Consider the following 19,919-nt stretch of genomic DNA (forward strand, 5'->3'; position numbering starts at 1 on the left):
TGGTGAATTTCACTGGTATTAAGCGTTTGATCCAGACCCTTATTTTTTTTTCTGTGGAATAAATAAATCAATCTATATATTTTTTTAAGAATGGGGGTTGTCTGCATTATTGCATGTGTGAGTATAGTCACCTGTATGTGTGTTGGTTTTGTTGCCTTTGTATGTTGTGTGATTAGTGTTGCAATACTCTTTTTAGTTCACCTGATTCTTTATTGACTATTTTACTGCTGTTGTCTAGTTTTCAAAACTCTTGGCTTTAACTTGGACCTACTAAATCGCTGCCCCCAACAGCATTGACCCTTCTCTATTTTCAGCTTCCATTGGAAATCTAGAAACGTTAGTCGTGTTGTGAATTCATATCTGACCCAGAGTTGCCTTCCTACTCCTTTTTGGGGGGCCTAGACTTTCTTTTGTTTGTTTCCCTTACATTGTGCAATTAGCACAGGCCTGTACAACCTTTGACCATTGTGGTTTTGCATTGGTTTACCTTTACCCTCCAGATATTTGGGGGGGTGATTACAATGGCGATCCGCCCGCCATCCCAACTGGATTTACCCCGCCATATTATCATGGCGGGGGTCCCGCGCCAGACTGTTCCGCGCCAGACTGTTCCGCCAGTCGGCAATCTTTACGATTGCCGGCTGGGCGGAGCTGGGGCATAACAGGCACCGCCATCCATATGATGATGCTTGGTTTGAAAGGCCTTTGCATGGCGGCAATGCCGCCATGGAAAGGCTGGCGGGGTTGTGCTTTGGGGGGCCTGTTGCCGGCCCCAGGGTGATTGGGGGGGCTGCACTTGAGGGGGGGGGGTTACCTATGGTACCCCCCTTCATTGCCATGCACAAGGTGGCAGGCACCGCGCTGTGCCTGCAACATTGTGCATGGCAATGCACAACATGCCTCATTGGCATTACAGCAGCACCCACCGAAATGTCAAAGATGCGGAATGCGACTGCCAGGGTGGCGGTTGCATCCTGATTGGCAGACCGCTGGCGGCCAGTCCCAGCACCGCTAGGGTGGCGGGCGGACTAAAGTCCACCCGCCATCCTAATGGGCCCCTTGGTGTTTAGTCTTTAAACTTCCTGCCTGCACCGCCTTAGGAAAAAATCCTAATTTCCTGTGAATGCTAGATTTGAGAATCGTCCTTTCTCGGTGCCCCGGTGTGAAGGGCAGGGCAGCAGGTAGTTAACACTTTCACAGATACCAACATTCAGATAGGTCAACCTGTGAATTATCAAAATACCTGGAAGACAAAAATGTGCTTTTCTGTTTACCGAGGTTTCAAGTTGTACCATGTTGGGCATAGGTAGCTTGTGAAGTCCAGTGTTATTATTGCCATTCTCAGATTTTCAGTCTTGCACTTATAAGGCAAAATGTAAAACTACAAGTATCAGAATGTCCGTAGAACGGTAATAGGTGCCCTAATATACCCTTATCTGAAACAACTTCACAACTGAATTCGTGGAAACGTTTTTGAGAGCTGCTGTTCGATGAACCATAGTTCATGCAATGTCTGAGTCTTTTCTGTTGAAGACTTTTTTGAGCCTGGCCTGTAAGAGCTGCAGCAGTATATTTCATCAATGATATGACTCACTGGATTGAGCTGAATAACATCAGAAATCTGTGCAATTTGCAGTCATTTTTGAAGTTCAACCACAATTAACTCCACGTATCCTCTTGTTGAGTTGATTAATAAAAGTTCTATTGAGTGAGGGAATAACACCCATTAATAACAAACACTAAGGGAAAACTAAGTTTGTGATCAAATGGAATTCTGGGAACTTTTGGGAATTTGGCAGGTCTCTGCAATAATAATTCAACATCCTTGAATCAAGAGGTATGTGGACATTGTGCTGCGTTAATTATGCTAACTGACATTTCACTGCCTGCAATGCAGTGCTTAAATTAAACAGTGCTGAAGGTATAGGCGCCGAAATGCCTGTGTGCAGAGTAGGGTACGCCCCTGTTAAAAAGAAAACCTAAAAAAGCTATCACCATGGTGCAAACACAGGCATCCACAGTTTGTCCCACAGTGAAATGTCCGAAAATGAAACCAAGAAAGTAATCGTACCTTGAGCTCCGATGCTCACTTCCATAGATCTGGGGACTCATCCAGTTGAAGTGGTGCTTACTAGATTACTGTAAGAAAGTGGTTCTTAGTGGAGCATTCTTGTTTCAGTTCCATTAATGTTTCAAAACCGATTAATACATGTTCATCATGAAAGGAGAAGGCTAGATTTCTCCCTGTTGCTTTTAAGCATTGGCAAAGAAAACGTGGAGAACGAGTCTCCATTTTTTCTACCAGTATGGCTCCCAAGGTTTCCTTTTTTGTAGCTTTTCTGGCATTTTGTTCACTTATGAGTTGGAGAATACTATGCATTTGGTGACTATTATCATGCATGTCATACTTATCTGAAAGGGTATTATGTACCTGTTCATTATTATTTTTTGCCCTTAATGATCCATGGAGCATCCACCACTGCTTCTTAAAATAGCAAGCAGTTTTGTGGTCTAATGAACTGGCATATGGATCTTTCTGGCAATCTTGGTCAGAGCCCAGTGAGGAATATTCCTTTGATACGCCTGAGGCCAGACGATACATGTTCCATATCTTTCATGTTTAGTCGAGTTAGTAATGGCAATTATGCTGATACTTTGGAGCGCTAACAATTGTGAAAAGCTAGTTTCAGTATTCCTCAATTTATAGGCTTTTACTCAAGGTACCTCCGCTGTCATTATGTGCAAGGTTCTGGTGTGGGCTTCACCAAATACTAGCCCTGTGCTAATGTCTACTACTGTGGAATAGACTCCTCTAAAAATATCTTAACCGTTCAGTTTTCCAACTCATTGAAAACTGATGCCATTTAAAGAGCACCATAGTAGAAAAGATCCAAAATACTTCAGTGGGGACCTAATTCCTCATCAAGTCTTAATTTTGTCCAAAGAATATACATTTCCATCTACCAGCCTACCGTCTGGATGCATATTTATGCACATGTATCTCTCACTCTATTTTTTTTTTTTTACTTTGGCTGCATGCCAGATGGCTGCATATGTTTCATTTTTTAAGTCTTGGCTAGACCGCACATGCCCTGTCTCTAAAATACGAGTTGTGTTCTATCTGTGGGTTTACAGGCCAGCCACCTCCTACCATTGGTAAACTTCAGCTCTTTGCTCTTATTTTCTTTGTCATTCGTCATAGCATGCTGGTGTCATACCTTCTACTTGTTTGGCCCTCCCAAAGTGCATGGACCAAGTACATGTCTCCTTATACTGCTCCCGGTTTGTGGAGCTATATTTTCCATTGTTTTCAAGCACTCCATAGTAGTACTTGTGTTTTCAGTCAGTCTCCCTCGTGCATATACCACTAAAATGCATGCAAGTGTACATAAACTTAAAAAGTTGTTAAACCACGAACATCACTTGTTTATTTATTTATTTATTTATTTATTTTGCACGGTCCGGTGGTATTGGAGTGCTCGCTTCATCGTCCGCCTTGCATAACGCGAACACAATCCGATGGTATTGGAGCGCTTTAAGTGCTCAGCAGTTACATTACACAATGACACGTTCATTGTCGTAGGCATCGGGGAAGCATAAATGATTTGCCCAGAATCACAAATTGTTCAGCCAACCCTAAGATTCGAACCTGGTTCCACAGTTCCCCTATCTGCAGCTCTGGCCGTTACGCCACATTCACACTTCACATCAAAGTTTCTTATCGTCACTTCCCCATTTGTTCAGCAAGACCCCATCAACACCGCACAAACATTAGCAAAGACAATGAATCTCGGCAATGCCCAAGCTATTGGTCTTGTCAATGTGAATGTCTTTGACCCATGTTGTCTAGCAGCAAATCTGCTGTTCAACATGAAATGAAATGAAAGCAAATTTATAACGCGCAGAACTCAGCCCAATGGGCATCAAGGCGCCTAACCAAAATATTTGCAAGTCCAGAGAACTAGTTAATGGTAGGCTTTCTTGAAGTACCATGTTTTAAGGGCCTTTTTAAAGAGGGGCAATGAGGATAAAGATTTAAGCTCCAAGGGAAGTGCGTTCCAGAGACGAGGGGCGACGGAAGAGAAAGCTCTTCCTCCCCATCTGGTCTTCTTGGTCCGAGGAGTTACCAAGAGATGCTCTTGTGATGAGCGTAAACTTCTGCTGGGAACATATCCAGAAAGAAGTGATCCCAACCCATCAGAAGTTCCTGCTTTCAGAGCCCTATGTGCTAGACAGATGACTTTGAAAGAGATACGATGCTCTACAGGAAGCCAGTGAAGACTCTTTCTGGCCAGAGTTGCAGAGGAAGTGCGGGGAATGTCTAGTACAAATCTTGCTGCCGCATTTTGTACTATTTGGAGACGCTGGATCAATCCCTTCTTGACCTCTGCGTACAGTGAGTTGCAATAGTCTAGTCTAGAACCGACCAACGCAACCACTGTCTGTTTCCTAGCTTCCGGAGAGAGGTAATGAACTATACTTCGGAGAATTTTAATAACTCCCCAGCAGGTGGCCACCGTTCTATTAACCTGCTGGGTCATTGCCAGCGAGGTATCAAAGATGACCCCAAGGTTTCTAGCTGAGTGTGAGGGGACAGGGCATGTTCCCAAGGATGGCGGCCACCATTCATTTGACCATACATCCTGGTCCTTTCCAAAGATTAGCACCTCGGTTTTATCACCGTTCAGCCGCAAGGAGTTGAGTACCATCCAGTCAGCGACTGACTGCATACAAGTCCTGAAGCTGGACGCTGAGGTGCTAACCGACTGGGCCAACGACACCATGATCTGAGTGTCGTCTGCGTATGACACTACTTCCATTCCCTGCGCTTTTACTAATCTCGCTAGTGGGGCCACGTATATGTTAAAAAGGGTCGGGCTTAGGGCCGACCCCTGTGGAACCCCGCATTGTAGGGATTTAGCAGGGGAGAGGTATTCTCCTAATTTGACCCTCTGTTCTCTATGATCTAAAAATGAGGACAGAAGGCTCAACGCTGAACCCTCTACTCCCATCTCCCGCAGCCGAGATGTTAAGGTCGAGGGAGATAGGGTATCAAATGCTGCAGTCAGATCGAGCAAGACTAGCAGCGTTGTCTGTCCCTGGTCCACTTTCATTCTGATGTTGTCTGTTACAATAGTAAGTGCGGACTCTGTGCTATGAAATTTCCTGAACCCATGCTGGGTCTGATCTAAAAACCCAGACGAGTCCAGGAAGGCAGACAAGTGCGAATTCAGATGGGCCTCAAGCATCTTGGCGGGGGCAGGAAGTAAGGAGATGGGCCTGAAGTTCTTCAGGATTGTAGGGTCAAGGGATGCAGGGATAAAGCAAGGGATGCAATTCACTGAAAAAGTGCTGTGATGTGGCCAGTGCAGGCCACATCATAGTGATTTTTTCTGTTAGGAGGGGCAGGGCAATAAACTCAACATGGGGGCTAAGAGACCCTATGTTGGCTCAACATCCTGTGATTCTGGGTTTTCAGCCATGCTGAACAGCATATGTGCTGCTAGACAACATGGCTAAAAGGTATTCTCATTGACAAGGCCAATAGCTCGGGCATTGCCGAGACCTGTTGGCTTGGCCAATGCTTGTAACTGATAGCTTATGGTGTGTACAGGCACTATAGCATTTGGTAAGTTGGTTGCATGTATATAGTGAAGCTAAGGCAAAGTGAATTAAGATTTTCTTGTACTTTTTGCTTAATAATGCATCAGTAGCTGGTGGGTCCTGCACGAGCAATAATCAGCCTCTGTGAAGAAGGTGATGACGTAATTCACTGTGACCTAATGGCAGTGTTAGCCAGCGCCCCATTTACTTAACCCATAGGAATGTAATCTCCCAATTTTACGAACAATAATAAAAAAGAATCGTTAGTATCAATTCCATCAGATAACTACATATGTATGTATGCTGTTTCTTTGTTTTATTTGTTTATTCATTTATTACTAGTGAGATGTCACATTTTATCAACAGAATACTTATCACTTATTTAGTTCGCCATTAGCAATACTGAAAATGATCTGCTTCTTTTTCACAAATTTGTTTTTGTCGCTTATTAAAGTTAATTCTCTAAATGGCCAAAAATACCCATACACTAATGGATTTAGGCGGGCTCGTTGGAATGCATTTCCATAGCTAGTTATTCCATGATTGTTGCGCTGCCTTTGAGTGCAGTTTGGTTGCAGATTGATAAAGAATTACTTACAAAGCTGCATATAAATTAAACATTAAAAAAGCAGGTCTAGGCAGCAAAAGCTGCTCAATTATAATCTTTGTTAATGCAGTTGCTGCCTCAAGGACAGTACATCCATTTTGTATCGCGTGTCCTTCCTCTGAAAGGCGATCGCTGGAGTTCATGTGACATTTCAGCACGGCAGGAAACTGCATAATTTATTGAGATTTTTTTTATTTTAAATAAAACTAAAGAAAGTATTTTTTACTGATAGTGTATTTTTTTTCTTATCTTCCCTCTTCTCCATTCCTTCTAGATCGGAGCACTGAAGGGCTATTACCACTTCTACCACAGTAGGACGATAAAGCGGTCCATCCTCTCCAGCAAAGGCACACACAATTTCATATCCATGGAGCCGAAGGTAAGAGAATCTGCCCTGGCCAGTGTCTAAAGCAGCTGCTCCTACATTTTTAATTGGTAACCTCACACCGGCAGAGGCTGCTGGGATGAAATCTAACGTTTCAAGGGTTTGACATACTAGATGTCTGCTCTGTGCCTTTATACAATAAGATGAAGAGGGAACAATGCCTTGCTAAGGTGACATGTCATCCTTTGGACAGAGCGTCCAAGGCGGCCTGTGAGAGCGTGAGTAATTGTGTTCCCATCTCGACTGTGTCATCATGCTTCACAGGCCATAGCTTTTGAAAAGACCAAGATGAGAGTGACACCCTTCACCACAAAACAATGTTTTTGGCCCTAAAATGTCGTCACCATTCTTAAGATTTTGCTTATTAAAACATCGTGAAGGGTCAGATAGTAACAAATGAAAAGGCAGCACTTGGTGACGTTACAGCATTACCCGTGTCTCGCCTCTGAGAAAATGGGCCTCAAAAGTCTACACGATGTATGTACATTCACCAGTTAAAGACGTACACATTTTTTGCTTTCGCCTACTGGGTTTGATAAAACTATTTAAGAAATACTTTTTCTAGATGCCTAAAATGGCTGTCACCTTTTTTAAAACCAATGTAATGGAGTAGGGTAGTATTAGAAAAAAAACAGGTGCCACACTTTGGCTTGTGGTATGCGCTACATGAATGATAAATATTTGCGTGATTATTTCTTCAGATGGAACCTTTAAATTGAGTCTGATAGTTCATGGTAGCTGGGTTTCCCAGAACTGAAAAGTAGGAATGTTGACCTGTGCAAGCCATGGTACCTTTGTGATATTGTTTAAAAGTCGAAAAAATTGAGGTATTGAGATCTGACCAGGATCACAGAGTTTGATCAATGCGGCAAGCCATGAATCCAACGTGCAGAAGCCAATGTGGTTATACCCCATGTCTTTGATGTCAATTTGGTGGAAACAAATCTGTATTAAGCGATAACTCGCATTGAGAGCAAATTGTGTGTTAGTTATCGTGCATGGTCCATTTCTATGGTACGTTTCAAGTTTTTCTATTTAAAAGGGGCCCTAAAAGATAACTGGGCAAGCACTGGGAAATTGTGCCTTCTGTGAAATGCCTTCTTTGACATAGTTTGAGCACCACCTTGTATAAGGAGGCATGAGCTTTGTATATTTTGTGTTGCATCGATAATTGAATTCTTTTAAAAAAAAATATTTTTATTGAGAACATTAGCAGGGCACATGATAGATAAAAGGTACATACATTGGATATTGCAGAGCATTGTAGATAAATGTCAGCACATTCTGCAAGATAGGCAAAAGACCTAATTCCATCTCCATTGGTACATCCCTAGAGTCCCCTACTCACTCCCGCCTCCTAATCCGAATCACTCTACCCATCTGGCATTGGTGGATCGCACAAATAACCTCTATATTCATTCCAGGCACCCCAAATGTTATCACACTTCCGGGGGCACCCCCGGAGCAGATACACCACTCTCTCCGCCATCATTGCCGCATCAAGATCTCTACATCAGTATGCAAGTGCGGGCATCTCCCCGGATCCCCAATATTTAGCTATATTTCGTTTGGCGTACATTACCCCCAGTGTCACCCAATCCTGAGCAGGGTGTGTAAGATCTTTTGGCTCCCATATGTTCAGCAGACAGCATTTTGGCTCCCGGACTACAGAATCCCTCACCACCTGTGACATTGTTCTCATGACCGTAGCCCAATACGCCGTTACCTGGGGGCATTGCAATATGGTGTGAAAGAACGTTCCCTCCGCCCTGCAACCCCTTAGACAAAGGCAGTGTGTGGCCCTCCCTATGGCGTGCAAGATGACCCTAGTGTAATACACTCGAAGTATCTTAAGCTGTATCAGGCGGAGTCTAGAGGGTATGACCAACTCCCGCGGGGAAGACAGTGCTGTTTGCCAGTCCGCCTCATCTAAGTCCCCCAAAGCAGTAGACCAACTGTGCTTTAGTTTGATTGTTGGGTCTGGCAGGTTGACTAGTTTGCGATATGTGAATGAAGTCGCTTTTCTGAGCATGTGTTCAGTAAGCAGTCTGTCCTCCAACGGGGTGGCTTCAGACACATCGGTGCCTGGTGGGAGACCCCAGGGCATGGCTAATCTGCAAATACCTAAATTTCTTGCTGGGCGCCAAATCATACTGGATCTGAAGCTGGTCAAATGGTATTACAGTACCCCCCTTCAATAGGTCACCCACCATGGAGATACCTATCAGGTCCCACGCTCTGAAACCCTTGCTATTGCAAAGTCTGCCGATCCATCGTGCAGACCAAAGCGGACTCATTTGAGTACTACCGCCCTTGCATTTAAGACTGGTCTGCGCCTCATACCAAATGCACACAGTGTGTGCCGTTGGACCCAGCAGGGATGAAGTGCCCCCTTTATCATACAGTGCGGAAAGAATTCCTGCCTCTCCCAGCTCATACCTGTCCGCTTGGAATGCTGGTTCTGTTTGGGGCGTGTGTAACCACTGATTTATTATTTTGAAGTGGGCTGCCCAATAATATAACTGGATGTCCGGAAGGGCAACACCCCCGTTGTACCAGCCCCTGATTAACTTGCCACGCGAAATGCGCGCCGGCTTGTTACCCCAGAGCAGGCCCGAGACGAACGCATCTATATTTTTAAAACACTTTATTGGGACAGGGAATGGGGTTATTTTCAAATACATATAATAGTCGGGGAAGTGTCATCATTTCATAAAGGGCCGCTTTGCCCAGAAGGGTCAGGGGCAGGCTATGCCAGTGTTTCACGTCACTCCGAAACCGCTCAAGGGGGGGCTCTAAATTTTTAAGATGGAAGGCACTCAGACTGGGCGTCACCCACACACCCAGATATTTAAAGGAGTCTTCCGTAACCTTAAGGGGGCAATCCACCGGGAGCAACGGGGGTGGGTCTTTAACAACGAATAAAACCGATTTGGACCAATTAATGTTATATCCGGATGCCCGTCCAAAAATTTCGCAAATATTCAAAAGTACTATGATAGACCGTCTGGGGGAAGTCAAGTATAGAAGTACATCGTCCGCATATAGAGAGATGCGGTCCTCCCATGTTGCAGTTCTGTTTAGTCCCTTAATCATGGGTCCCATCGAATCCAGGCCGCCAATGGCTCCAGAGCCAGCGCAAAGAGCAAGGGAGACAACGGGCAGCCCTGGCGCGTGCCTCAACTCAACGAGAAGTCCCTGGAAATATGGCCGTTGGCCACTACGTGTGCCAGGGGATGTGAATATAGCAATTTCACCCATGCACACAATTTTGGACCAAAGCCTAGATGCCTGAGGACCGTGAACAAATCGGGCCATTCCACCATGTCAAATGCCATTCGAGCATCTAGAGAAAGGATGACTGCGGGCTCCTGAAGACACTGCGCGCCACTACTGCGTGCACCCTCCGCAGGTTAAGTGCGGTGTTCCTATTGGGCATAAACCCGGATTGATCCGGATGAATTAGAGTCTCAAGATGCGGGGCTAGTCGAACGGCAATCATTTTAGCCAGAATCTTAGCTTCGCCGTTGCGCGTGGATATTGAACGATACGATGAACACTCATCTGGGGGTTTGCACGGTTTTGGCACCGCAACTCTAGTAGCCATTCGTTGGTCCCGTGGCTGTTCCCCGGCCTCCAAGCTATTTGTAAACATTGTCAGGAGATGCTGGGCTGTTAAGTCAGATGTACGTTTATAAAGCTCAATGGGGATCCCATTGGGCCCCACAGCTTTTCCAGATTGCAGAGAGTGGATGGCAGACAGTATTTAATCAGTCATGAAATCAGCCTCTAGGGATAGGGCCGCTTCAGCTGATAGAGCCGGCATTTGGATATCTTTAATGTATGTTTGCGCCTCCTCCGTTGTCATATGAGAGTTAGAAGTGTAAACCTGTTCAAAATAGCCAGCCAAGGTGTCTACTATCTTTTCGGGGGCGGTAACGATTGTACCAGTCGAGGTGCGGAGTTGAGCTATTGTTCTCTGCACTCTTTCCCTCCTGTCTAACCACGCCAAGAGCTTGCCCGCTTTGTCTCCTACCTCATAGACAGTATGCCGCGTAGCCTGGAGCCGCAATTTAACCTGTTCACCTTTGTATTCTTTAAGCGAGCATCGTTTAAGCCGTAGGCGTTGCACCGTCTCCTGAGAGGGGTTCTGTTCATGTTGTGCCTGAAGCTCGGCCAGTTCAGCCTCCAGTATATCTAACTCACCTCTTGCTGCGCGCCTGTGGCCCGTTAAGGAGGCGATTGCCTGCTCTCTCACCACAGCCTTGTATGCTTCCCACAAGACACCGGGGGAATGTACAGAGGACACATTGTCTTGAAAATAATGCTTTGTAGCCGTAACTATATCCTTGTGGATCTTTGGGACCTGCAGGTAACCTGGAGTGATAGGGAAAATTCGCTTTCTCACCCTAATGTGTACTGTATAGGTCAGGGAGATGGGCAAGTGGTCAGATATGCCGCGAGGACGTATCTCAACATCTGTCAAGTGGGGCAGGCTGTCTGGAGAAAGTAGTTTATACGGGAGAGGCTATTATGTACTCCTGATTGAAAAGTGTAGTGTTGCTCAGTGGGGTGTCTATATCTCCAAGCATCTGTGAGACCCAAGGCGTCGATGAACCCAGTCATACGGGTATCACCCGCACCGATTGTCCTACTTGGGTAGCGGTCCCTGGTGCCATCCAAAACTGTATTAAAGTCACCTCCCATAAGCAGCTCTCCCTCTGGTAGGCCCAGTAGGAATGTGTTAAGCGCTGGAAAGGCCACGGAGTGGAGGGCTGGGGGAATGTATACTGACACAATATTAAACAGCTTCCCTTCCCATTGACATGATATGGCCACTAACCGCCCCTGAGTATCCGTCCAAGTGTGACGTATGATCAGTGGGAATTGTTTACGAACCAGAATGCCCACCCCTCTAGAGCCCGATGAGAACTCAGAATGCGCTACCATTTTGTATCCCCAACGATCCATAGCTTTACATGTTGAATGAATGAATGAATGACTACGCACTTATATAGCGCATGGCTACCCGGAGGCATCCCAGCGCATTGGACAACCAAATCATTTCTCAAAGGCTCAAGGAAACAGAAAGGTCTTTAAAAGTTTCCTGAACCTCAGGTGGTTAACTTCAAGTCGGATGGTGTCGGGAAGCTGGTTCCAGATATTCGCAGCCTGTATGGAAGAAAGTCTGCCTCCCATACGGGTCCTTTTGACCCTATGGACCTTCAATAGTTTCTTATTGCTGGACCTTAGGGTCCGCGAGGTCGGATGGAGTTGGAACATGGGTTGGATCAGGGAAGGTCCGGAGTCTATCAAAGCCTTATGCACGATAGTCATGGCCTTGAACCATATCCTTTGTTGCACCGGCAGCCAATGCAGTTGGCGTAATGCTGGCTTAGCCAAGCTCCTCCGTGGGGTATCCAACAGCAGACGAGCCGCACAATTCTGGACTGTCTGCAAGATTTTAATCGTTCCCTGAGGGGCACCCAAATAGACAGCATTCGCGTAATCCAACCGCGATAGGATCAGGGCCTGAACCAGAAGACGCCTGGCATCAAATGGGAGGAGCTTAAGAATCTTCCTTATTGATCTTATTAAGGTGTAACAGGTGGCTGCCACCTTCCGAGATTGAACCAGGAAACTAAGAGTTGGATCAATTCAGACACCCAAGCTCTTAATTTGTTTCTTGTGGGGGAGGGGGCTGGCCAAGGCTACTAGGCCACCAAGCATCAACCACGGTTGGTGCGTTGTGCCCCAACATCATGACCTCTGTTTTAGTGCCTTGAGTTTCAGGAAGGGCTCGTCCATCCAATCGAGTACTTCCCTTAGGCATGCAGAGAGATTGTTGCTAGCGGAGCCATGCCCAGAGAGTGACATTACTAACTGGGTGTCATCGGCATATGTGACAAGTTGCACCCCCCAGGGCAAAACCACCTCAGCCAATGGCCTCATGTAGATGTTAAACATGGTGGGACTGAGGGACGATCCCTGGGGGACGCCACACTGCAAGGGCATCTGAGTGGAAACTGCCTCTTCCTCAAAAACAGTAAGAGTTCTGTCAGTGAGGAAGGAATGAAGCCATTTAAGTGCCGCACCTGTTACCCCTACGTCACTCAGCCTTTGAATCATGATGGTATGATTCACAGTGTCGAAGGCTGCGCTGAGGTCTAATGAAACAATGGCTGTGCAGCTTCCGGAGTCCACGATTTTTTGGGCTTTTTCAACCACTGCAATAAGGGCGGTCTCTGTGCCCTGTTTGCGCCTGAAGCCCGTCTGGGTGGGATGTAAGGAATTATTGTTTTCAAGGAAAGTGGAAAGTATAGCATTCACATGCTTCTCAGCCAGCTTACTAATGCTTGGTAGTAAGGAAATGGGGCGATAGTTTGCCCATTCCTCCGGGTCCAGACTAGGTTTTTTCAACAGAGCCTTCACTCTGGCCTGCTTCCAAGAGGATGGAACGAGACATGATGCCATAGAGGAATTAATTACCTCCTGGATGACTGGTGCCACCGTCTCTGAAACCCTCTTTAGTATGGTAGGAGGGGCAGCATCGGCAGGGGACCCAGACTTAAGGTTTCCCAGCAGTAGCTGCACCGTTGAGCAGTCAAGTGAATTAAACTCCTCGATCCTGATCATGCCAGGAAGGGGAGGGGGAGGGCGGAGTGGCTCTGGAGTAGCCTGCTGAAACACGGAGTAAATGTTAGCCACTTTAGTAGCAAAGAAGTTTGCTAATTCATCACAACGTTGTTGTGCGCGTGCTGGGTCACTGAGGGGGCAAGGGGGAGTGACTAATGATTTAAAATTTTTAAAGATTTCCCGCGGGGAGTTGGAGGCTGAAGCTATCTTCCCTTGGTAGTAGCTAGACTGGCTTGATTTTATTTTGTTTTTATAGGTCCGCAAAGCGGATCTGTAATTTTCTTTACTGATCTCTGAATAATCTTTCCTCCATTTTCTCTCATGCTGTTTACAGTTTAGTTGAAGAGATTTTAGTTCAGGGGTATACCGGGCTTTTTTATTAATGCCACTCTGGTGGCAAAATTCAGTTTTTGGCAAGGTAGCATCAAGTGAGGACTCCAGCCAGTTATTAAAAAGGGCATTCGCCACTAGTGGGTCGGCGCTGCCAGTTGGCACGGTCTTCTTCAGATTCAAGGTCCATTCCTCTACAGCCAACTTGGACCAAATACGGCACGATTTTTTGGTTATATTAGCCGGGGGTAGCTGCTCATGGGGCAACCAGGAAAAGAACAAGAGCGAGTGATCAGACCAGGGGACCATCAAGGATTCATCAAAACTAAGATTATCCAGATTCGTAAAACAGTGATCAAGCGTATGACCCGCTCTATGGGCCTTTAACTATTTGTCTCAAGTGGAGCACCTCCAAACTTGCCATGAGATTCTGACAGGCAGGAGTATCAGGAGCATCTAAGTGAATATTAAAGTCCCCCAAGATGGAGAAATTGGGAGAAAGACTTGAGTGATTTATCACAGTATTAGGGAGTTCGTTGCAAAATTGCACGTATGCCCCTGGCGGACGATAAAGTAGTATCCCGGAGAAGGTGCAAGTCGGCGAAAATGAAATCGCAAAGAACATATATTCTCTGAATCTGGAATAAGGCATGTCGAGCTCCTACAGCCATAGCAGCTTTTGTAAATAATAGCGATGCCCCCCCTGCCCCCCCCCCCCCGCCCGTCAGCCCGATCTTGTCTAAGGATGGCATAGTTCAAGGGCAAAGCCCGGACAATATCAGGATCTGAGCAAGAGTTAGTCCATGTTTCGGTTACGAAGAGCACATCAAGGTCTCTCTCTTCCAATAACATGGCAATCTCAGTTGCATGTCTCGGGAGGGACCGGCAGTTAAGCAATGCCAAAGAAAAGGGTTTAATTTTACAAGCTGCTTGAGCCATAGGGTCTTCAAGGGTGAATTTAAACTTGCAACAGGGGCAAGAGCTCTGAGACATATTTCCAGCCAACATGTATGGGGATCTCGTTCCTTCCTTCTCTCTAAGTACAAGGAGCTGTTCCCTGCTGTAGCTAAACCCGGCCTTACTTCGGGCAGTATGTGCAGGGGGACTGGCCCCTGGACCCGGACGGGCCCGTACCGTCCCAGACGGGCTTTCCTTAGGCGCTCCTTTGGCGCGGTGGATGCGCGTCCGCTGAATGCTTACGCTGTGCGGAAGCATAGCCGTCTGTTTATATACTGGCACAGAGCGCAGAGCGCCTCAATGCCTAGACTGCTGGCCTGGGTTACCTCCCCAAGATGGCCGCGCTACTTTCCACTCTGCCTCCGAGATCGAGGAATACTCAGTGCCTGCTCGGCTGAGTTAAGGTGAGTGCTGCGGTGATTTTAAAAAAGGCAAAGTGCCAAACTAACAATTATTAAAGTATTCAAAGAAGTGCAGAGTACATACAGGACTGGTTACACACAATGCGCGCAAAGCAACTCCCGGATTCCGCCTCAGGAGAAACAAACAAGGTCTCGCGATTGCCCCAGTTCCTGTTTATATACTGGCGCAGAGCGCAGAGCGCCTCAATACCTAGACTGCTGGCCTGGGTTACCTCCCCAAGATGGCCGCGCTACTTTCAAGTTCAAGTTCAAGTTTAACATTTGTATAGCGCACAACTCACCCAGAGGGTCTCAAGGCGCTTGAGGGAGGGGGGTACTTTACTTATCGAATATCCAAGTTTTTAGTTGTTTTCTGAAGGAGAGGTGGTTGTGTAAGGCGGAGGTGGGTGGGGAGAGAATTCCAAGTTTTGGCAGCTAAGTAGGAGAAGGATCTTCCCCCCCATGGTGGATCTATGGATGCGTGGAATTGCGGCGAGGGCTTGATTGGACGATCGTAGTTGGCGGGTGGGGGTGTAAAAGGACAGGCGCGTGTTGAGACATTCAGGTCCTAGGTCGTAGAGGGCTTTGTGTGCGTGGGTGAGGAGACGGAACGTTATTCTCTTGTTGACGGGGAGCCAGTGGAGGTCTTTCAGGTGACTGGAAATGTGAGCTTGGCGGGGGATGTCTAGTATGAGTCTGGCTGAGGCGTTTTGGATGCGTTGGAGTTTTTTCTGTAGTTTGGCTGTGGTTCCTGCATAAAGGTTGTTTCCGTAGTCCAGTCGGCTTGTGACCAGTGCGTGGGTGACCGTCTTTCTTGTTTCGGTGGGGATCCAACGGAAGATTTTTTTGAGCATACGTAGGATGTTGAAGCATGATGATGAGACGGCGTTGACTTGTCTGGTCATCGATAGGGAGGAGTCAAGGATGAAGCCCAGGTTACGTGCGTGGTCCGTAGGTATGGGTGCGTTTCCCTGGGCCGGTGGCCACCATGAGTCGTCCCAGGCGGAGGGGGATGAACCTAAGATGAGGACTTCCGTTTTGTCCGAGTTCAGTTTTAAACGGCTGTTCTTCATCCACTCGGCTACTTCTTTCATCCCTACGTGTAGGTTGGTTTTGGCGGTGTTTGGGTCTTTGGTGAGGGAGAGGATCAGTTGGGTGTCGTCGGCGTAGGAGATGATGTTGAGGTTGTGTTGGCGCGCGATGGATGCGAGGGGACTCATGTATACGTTGAAGAGGGTGGGACTGAGTGATGATCCTTGTGGTACGCCGCAGATGACTTCGGTGGCCTCTTATTTAAAAGGGGGGAGGCGGACTCCCTGGGTTCTTCCGGTGAGGAACGAGATGATCCAGTCCAATGCTTTTCCTTGTATTCCGACGTTGCTGAGGCTTTGTATAAGGGTGCTATGACAGACTGTGTTGAAGGCTGCGGAGAGGTCTAGTAGGATGAGTGCAGCTGTTTCTCCGTTGTCCAGTATAGTTCGAATGTCGTCTGTTGCTGCGATGAGGGCGGTCTCGGTGCTGTGTTTGGCTCGGAAGCCGGACTGTGAAGGGTCGAGGGATTTGTTGGATTCAAGGAAGGCGGCGAGCTGACTGTTGACGGCTTTCTCAATGACTTTGGCAGGGAATGGGAGGAGCGAGATGGGGCAGTAGTTCTTAAGTTCAGTGGGGTCTGCTGTGGGTTTCTTCAGAAGGGCGCTGAGTTCGGCATGTTTCCAGCTTTCCGGGAAGGTAGCGGAGTTGAGGGAGCAGTTGATGACGTCTCGGAGATGGGGTGCGATAATGGAATCTGCTTTGTTGAAAATGTGGTGGGGACATGGGTCGGTTGGCGATCCTTAGTGGATGGAGTTCATCAGGCGGATGGTGTCTTCAGTGGTGATTGGGTTCCAGGCGTAAAGGTTGTTGGAGGGGAGTTTTAGTTTGGAGATGGGTGGGATGGACTGGTCTTCGGACTGGTTTTCAAAGCTGTTATGTATGTCAGCGATTTTGTTGTGGAAGAATGAGGCTAGGGAGTCACAGAGGTCTTGGGAGGGGGTGATGTCGTCGGTGCCGGCGGTGGGGTTGGTAAATTCTTTGACGATGTTGAATAGTTCCTTGTTGTTGTGGGCGTTGTTGTCGAGTCGATCCTTGAATGCTGATTTCTTGGTGGATCGGATCAGTTGGTGGTGTTTGCGGGTGGCGTTCTTGAAGGTGGCCATGTTGTCAGTGGTTAGGGTTTTTCGCCAGGCTTTCTCAAGGGTGCGACAGCACTTTTTGGATTTCTTAAGGTCATCGTTGAACCAGGGGGCTTTTTTGCTACTTTGCTTGATTTGATGTTTTTTCAAGGGTGCTAATTCGTCAGCGCTGTGGGTGATCCAATGTGTGAGGTTGGTGGCTGCAAGGTTTGGGTCCGATGATTTTGCAGGAGGGTTTTGGGGAAGCGATGTGAAGAGTTGGTCGGTGGTAATTTTGTTCCAGTTTCTGCGGGGGATTGGTTGTGGGTGGTTGTGGGTTGTAGTCTTTTTGTAGTTGAAGTGAACGCAGCTGTGGTCTGTCCAATGGAGAGCTGTGGTGTGATTGAAGGAGATGTGCTTGCTGGAAGTGAAGATTGGGTCGAGCGTGTGCCCAGCATAGTGTGTGGGGGTGTCAACAAGTTGTTTGAGTCCGAGATTGGCGAGGTTGTTCAGAAGGGTGGTGGTGTTGCTGTCGTTGTTCTTTTCCAGGTGGAAATTGAGGTCTCCCAGTAGAATGTAGTCCTCGGAGGGGAGGGCGTGTGGGCTGATAAAGTCAGTGATGTCTTCGCTGAATTGTGTGCGGGGTCCTGGTGGCCTGTAGAGGAGGGTGCCTCTGAGTGTGGTATTGGGGTCGATGTGAATCTGGAAGTGAAGGTGTTCGGTAGCTGCGAGCGTGTCGTTAGAACTGGTCGTGATGCGGATGGTGTTCCTATGAACAATGGCGATGCCTCCTCCTGTTTGGTTGATGCGGTCCTTTCGGATGATCTTGTAGCCGTCCAGGATGGCTATGGCGATGTCGGGCGTTGATGAGGCGTTCATCCAGGTTTCTGTAAGAAAGGCGACGTCTGGCGAGGTGGTGTCGAGTAGGTTCCAGAGTTCAATGGCGTGTCTGTGGACCGAGCGGGTGTTGAGCAGGATGCATCTCAGGTGGTTAGTGTCGGAGCTCTGTTTGGAGTTTGTGGATTTGGTGTGGGTCTTGATGCAGTTGAACTTGCAGGAGAGGCAGGTGAAGGGTCCATGGGTGTGTCCTGGGACGGCTTGGTAGCAGTTTGGTGGTCGGCCGGGGTTAAGGGCTGAGAGGGTTGCGGCGTCGTACGTTATGCGGGTGGAGTGGATGTTGCGGGGGCCAGGGGGTTTGGTGCTGGGCGCGGTCCAGGCGCGGGCGGGCGTAGACGGGCTTACGTTTGGCGCACCTTCGGCGCGCATAGGGCGCGACCGCTGCGCGTGAACGCTGCGCGTAGGCTGTACTGACATAAGTGGATAGTGGAGGGGGGCGGAGTGAGCGAGGAGCAGCTGGGAGGCGGGAGCGGGGTGGAGAGGCTGGCTACGAGGCACAACAACAAAAATGGCAGCGAAGGCAAAACCGAAACAGGACGAGATTGGGGCACAAAGTAGAGTGTCGCTATGGGCAGTGGCACCGGCACAATCAGGCAGTAATTATTAAATTAAATAGAGCAATGCGAGCGCTCCGATAATAAACAGATTAAAATGCGAGCAAGGTATAAACATGCACAGATTCAAAAGGGAGAGTCAAGGTGAGTGCCGCGGTGATTTCAAAAAAGGCAAAGTGCCAAACTAACAATTATTAAAGTATTAAAGAAGTGCAGAGTACATACAGGAATGGTTACACACAATGCGTGCAAAGCAACTCCCGGCTTCCGCCTCAGGAGAAACAAACAAGGTCTGTTGAACCCATCAGGTGTGTTTCTTGTAATAATGCCACCGCTGGCGCCCTACGCCTCAGATACTGCAGCACCAGCCCTCTTTTGATCCTATCCCCCAAACCATGCACATTCCAGGTAAGCAACGTCAAGGGGGTCACCGGGGACATGGAGGGGACATCAGTACCAATGCTAGAGCTTGTCGACCCTGTCCCTACCGCCATGAGTAGTGTAGCGTTTTAAACCAAACTAATGCAGCGCACCCTTACAATAATACCATGCATCTCTTCCTTCAATCTTTGCCCTGAACATAAAACCTTTAAAACTTTGAACAATTTGCATAAACCACCCTACGCCACCCACACCCCACACCCCACTTTGCCTCCCTGCTTGACGGAATCACAACTACCCGCCATCCCAACAAAGCAGAGTGCTTAGTACCCATTCCCTCTCTTCAACGATGGGGGAGAGCGAAAACTGACCCTGCCCCAACACAGCCCATTACTCCGATACGGTCAGTGACCCAAAGCCCCTTTCAAATGTTACTAGAGAGAACTTAAGATGAATAGTCTTTTAAATGTCTTTATGCAACATCTCAACAGGACATCCCAAAAAACATAGCAACAAATACCTTAGAGTGGCTTCTCAAAGTGACTGTATCAATACATCTTCATGTCCTACCATACAGCGTTACCAAAGAGGGCCCAGTCCTGAAGAAGCAAGGCCACAGTTCCATCACGCAGCCACAATGTTGGCCCCTCATCCTCAGCATGTCGGAGCTTAGAGACCTGCTTTCATTCTTGTTCCACGTCGTCCTGAGGATCGTTTCGCCGTGGTTCGCGATGACCGGTGCAACCCTGCCTCAGTACTTTACGCCATCCCTCCAGCCAGTCTTGCGCCTCCTCAGGCGTGGGGAAGAACCACACTTTCCCCTCATGCTCCACTTGGCTGGAAATAGCATGGAGTATTTTATCTCACGTTCCCGAAGGGCCTTCTTCACATCAAGAAACCCCCTGCGCTGCTTCGTGACTGCCTCAGTGTAGTCCGGGAAGATCATGATGTCGGCATTATCAATGTGGATCGTCGGGGCCTTCCGGGCCGCTTGCAAGATTGCATCCCGGTCCCTAA

The 19,919-nt window shown here is 47.7% G+C and overlaps 1 protein-coding gene across 4 annotated transcripts in view; it reads left to right on the forward strand.

Annotated features, from left to right (window-relative positions):
- The window catches only part of PCSK5 (proprotein convertase subtilisin/kexin type 5), a 1,700,773-nt gene that overhangs the window by 153,229 nt on the left and 1,527,625 nt on the right, over positions 1-19,919 (forward strand). For all 4 annotated transcript variants that reach the window (XR_013607101.1, XM_078675787.1, XM_078675788.1 and 1 more), the window contains exon 2: positions 6,486-6,590. Coding sequence is in view for 3 of the 4 variants with exons in the window: in XM_078675787.1 (XP_078531913.1) it covers positions 6,486-6,590 (105 nt within the window). In the remaining variant the exon portion in view is untranslated. The remainder of the gene's footprint in view (positions 1-6,485; positions 6,591-19,919) is intronic.

Source organism: Lissotriton helveticus, chromosome 2_1 (assembly GCF_964261635.1).
Source record: "Lissotriton helveticus chromosome 2_1, aLisHel1.1, whole genome shotgun sequence".
In the NCBI taxonomy this organism is placed as follows: Eukaryota; Metazoa; Chordata; class Amphibia; order Caudata; family Salamandridae; genus Lissotriton; species Lissotriton helveticus.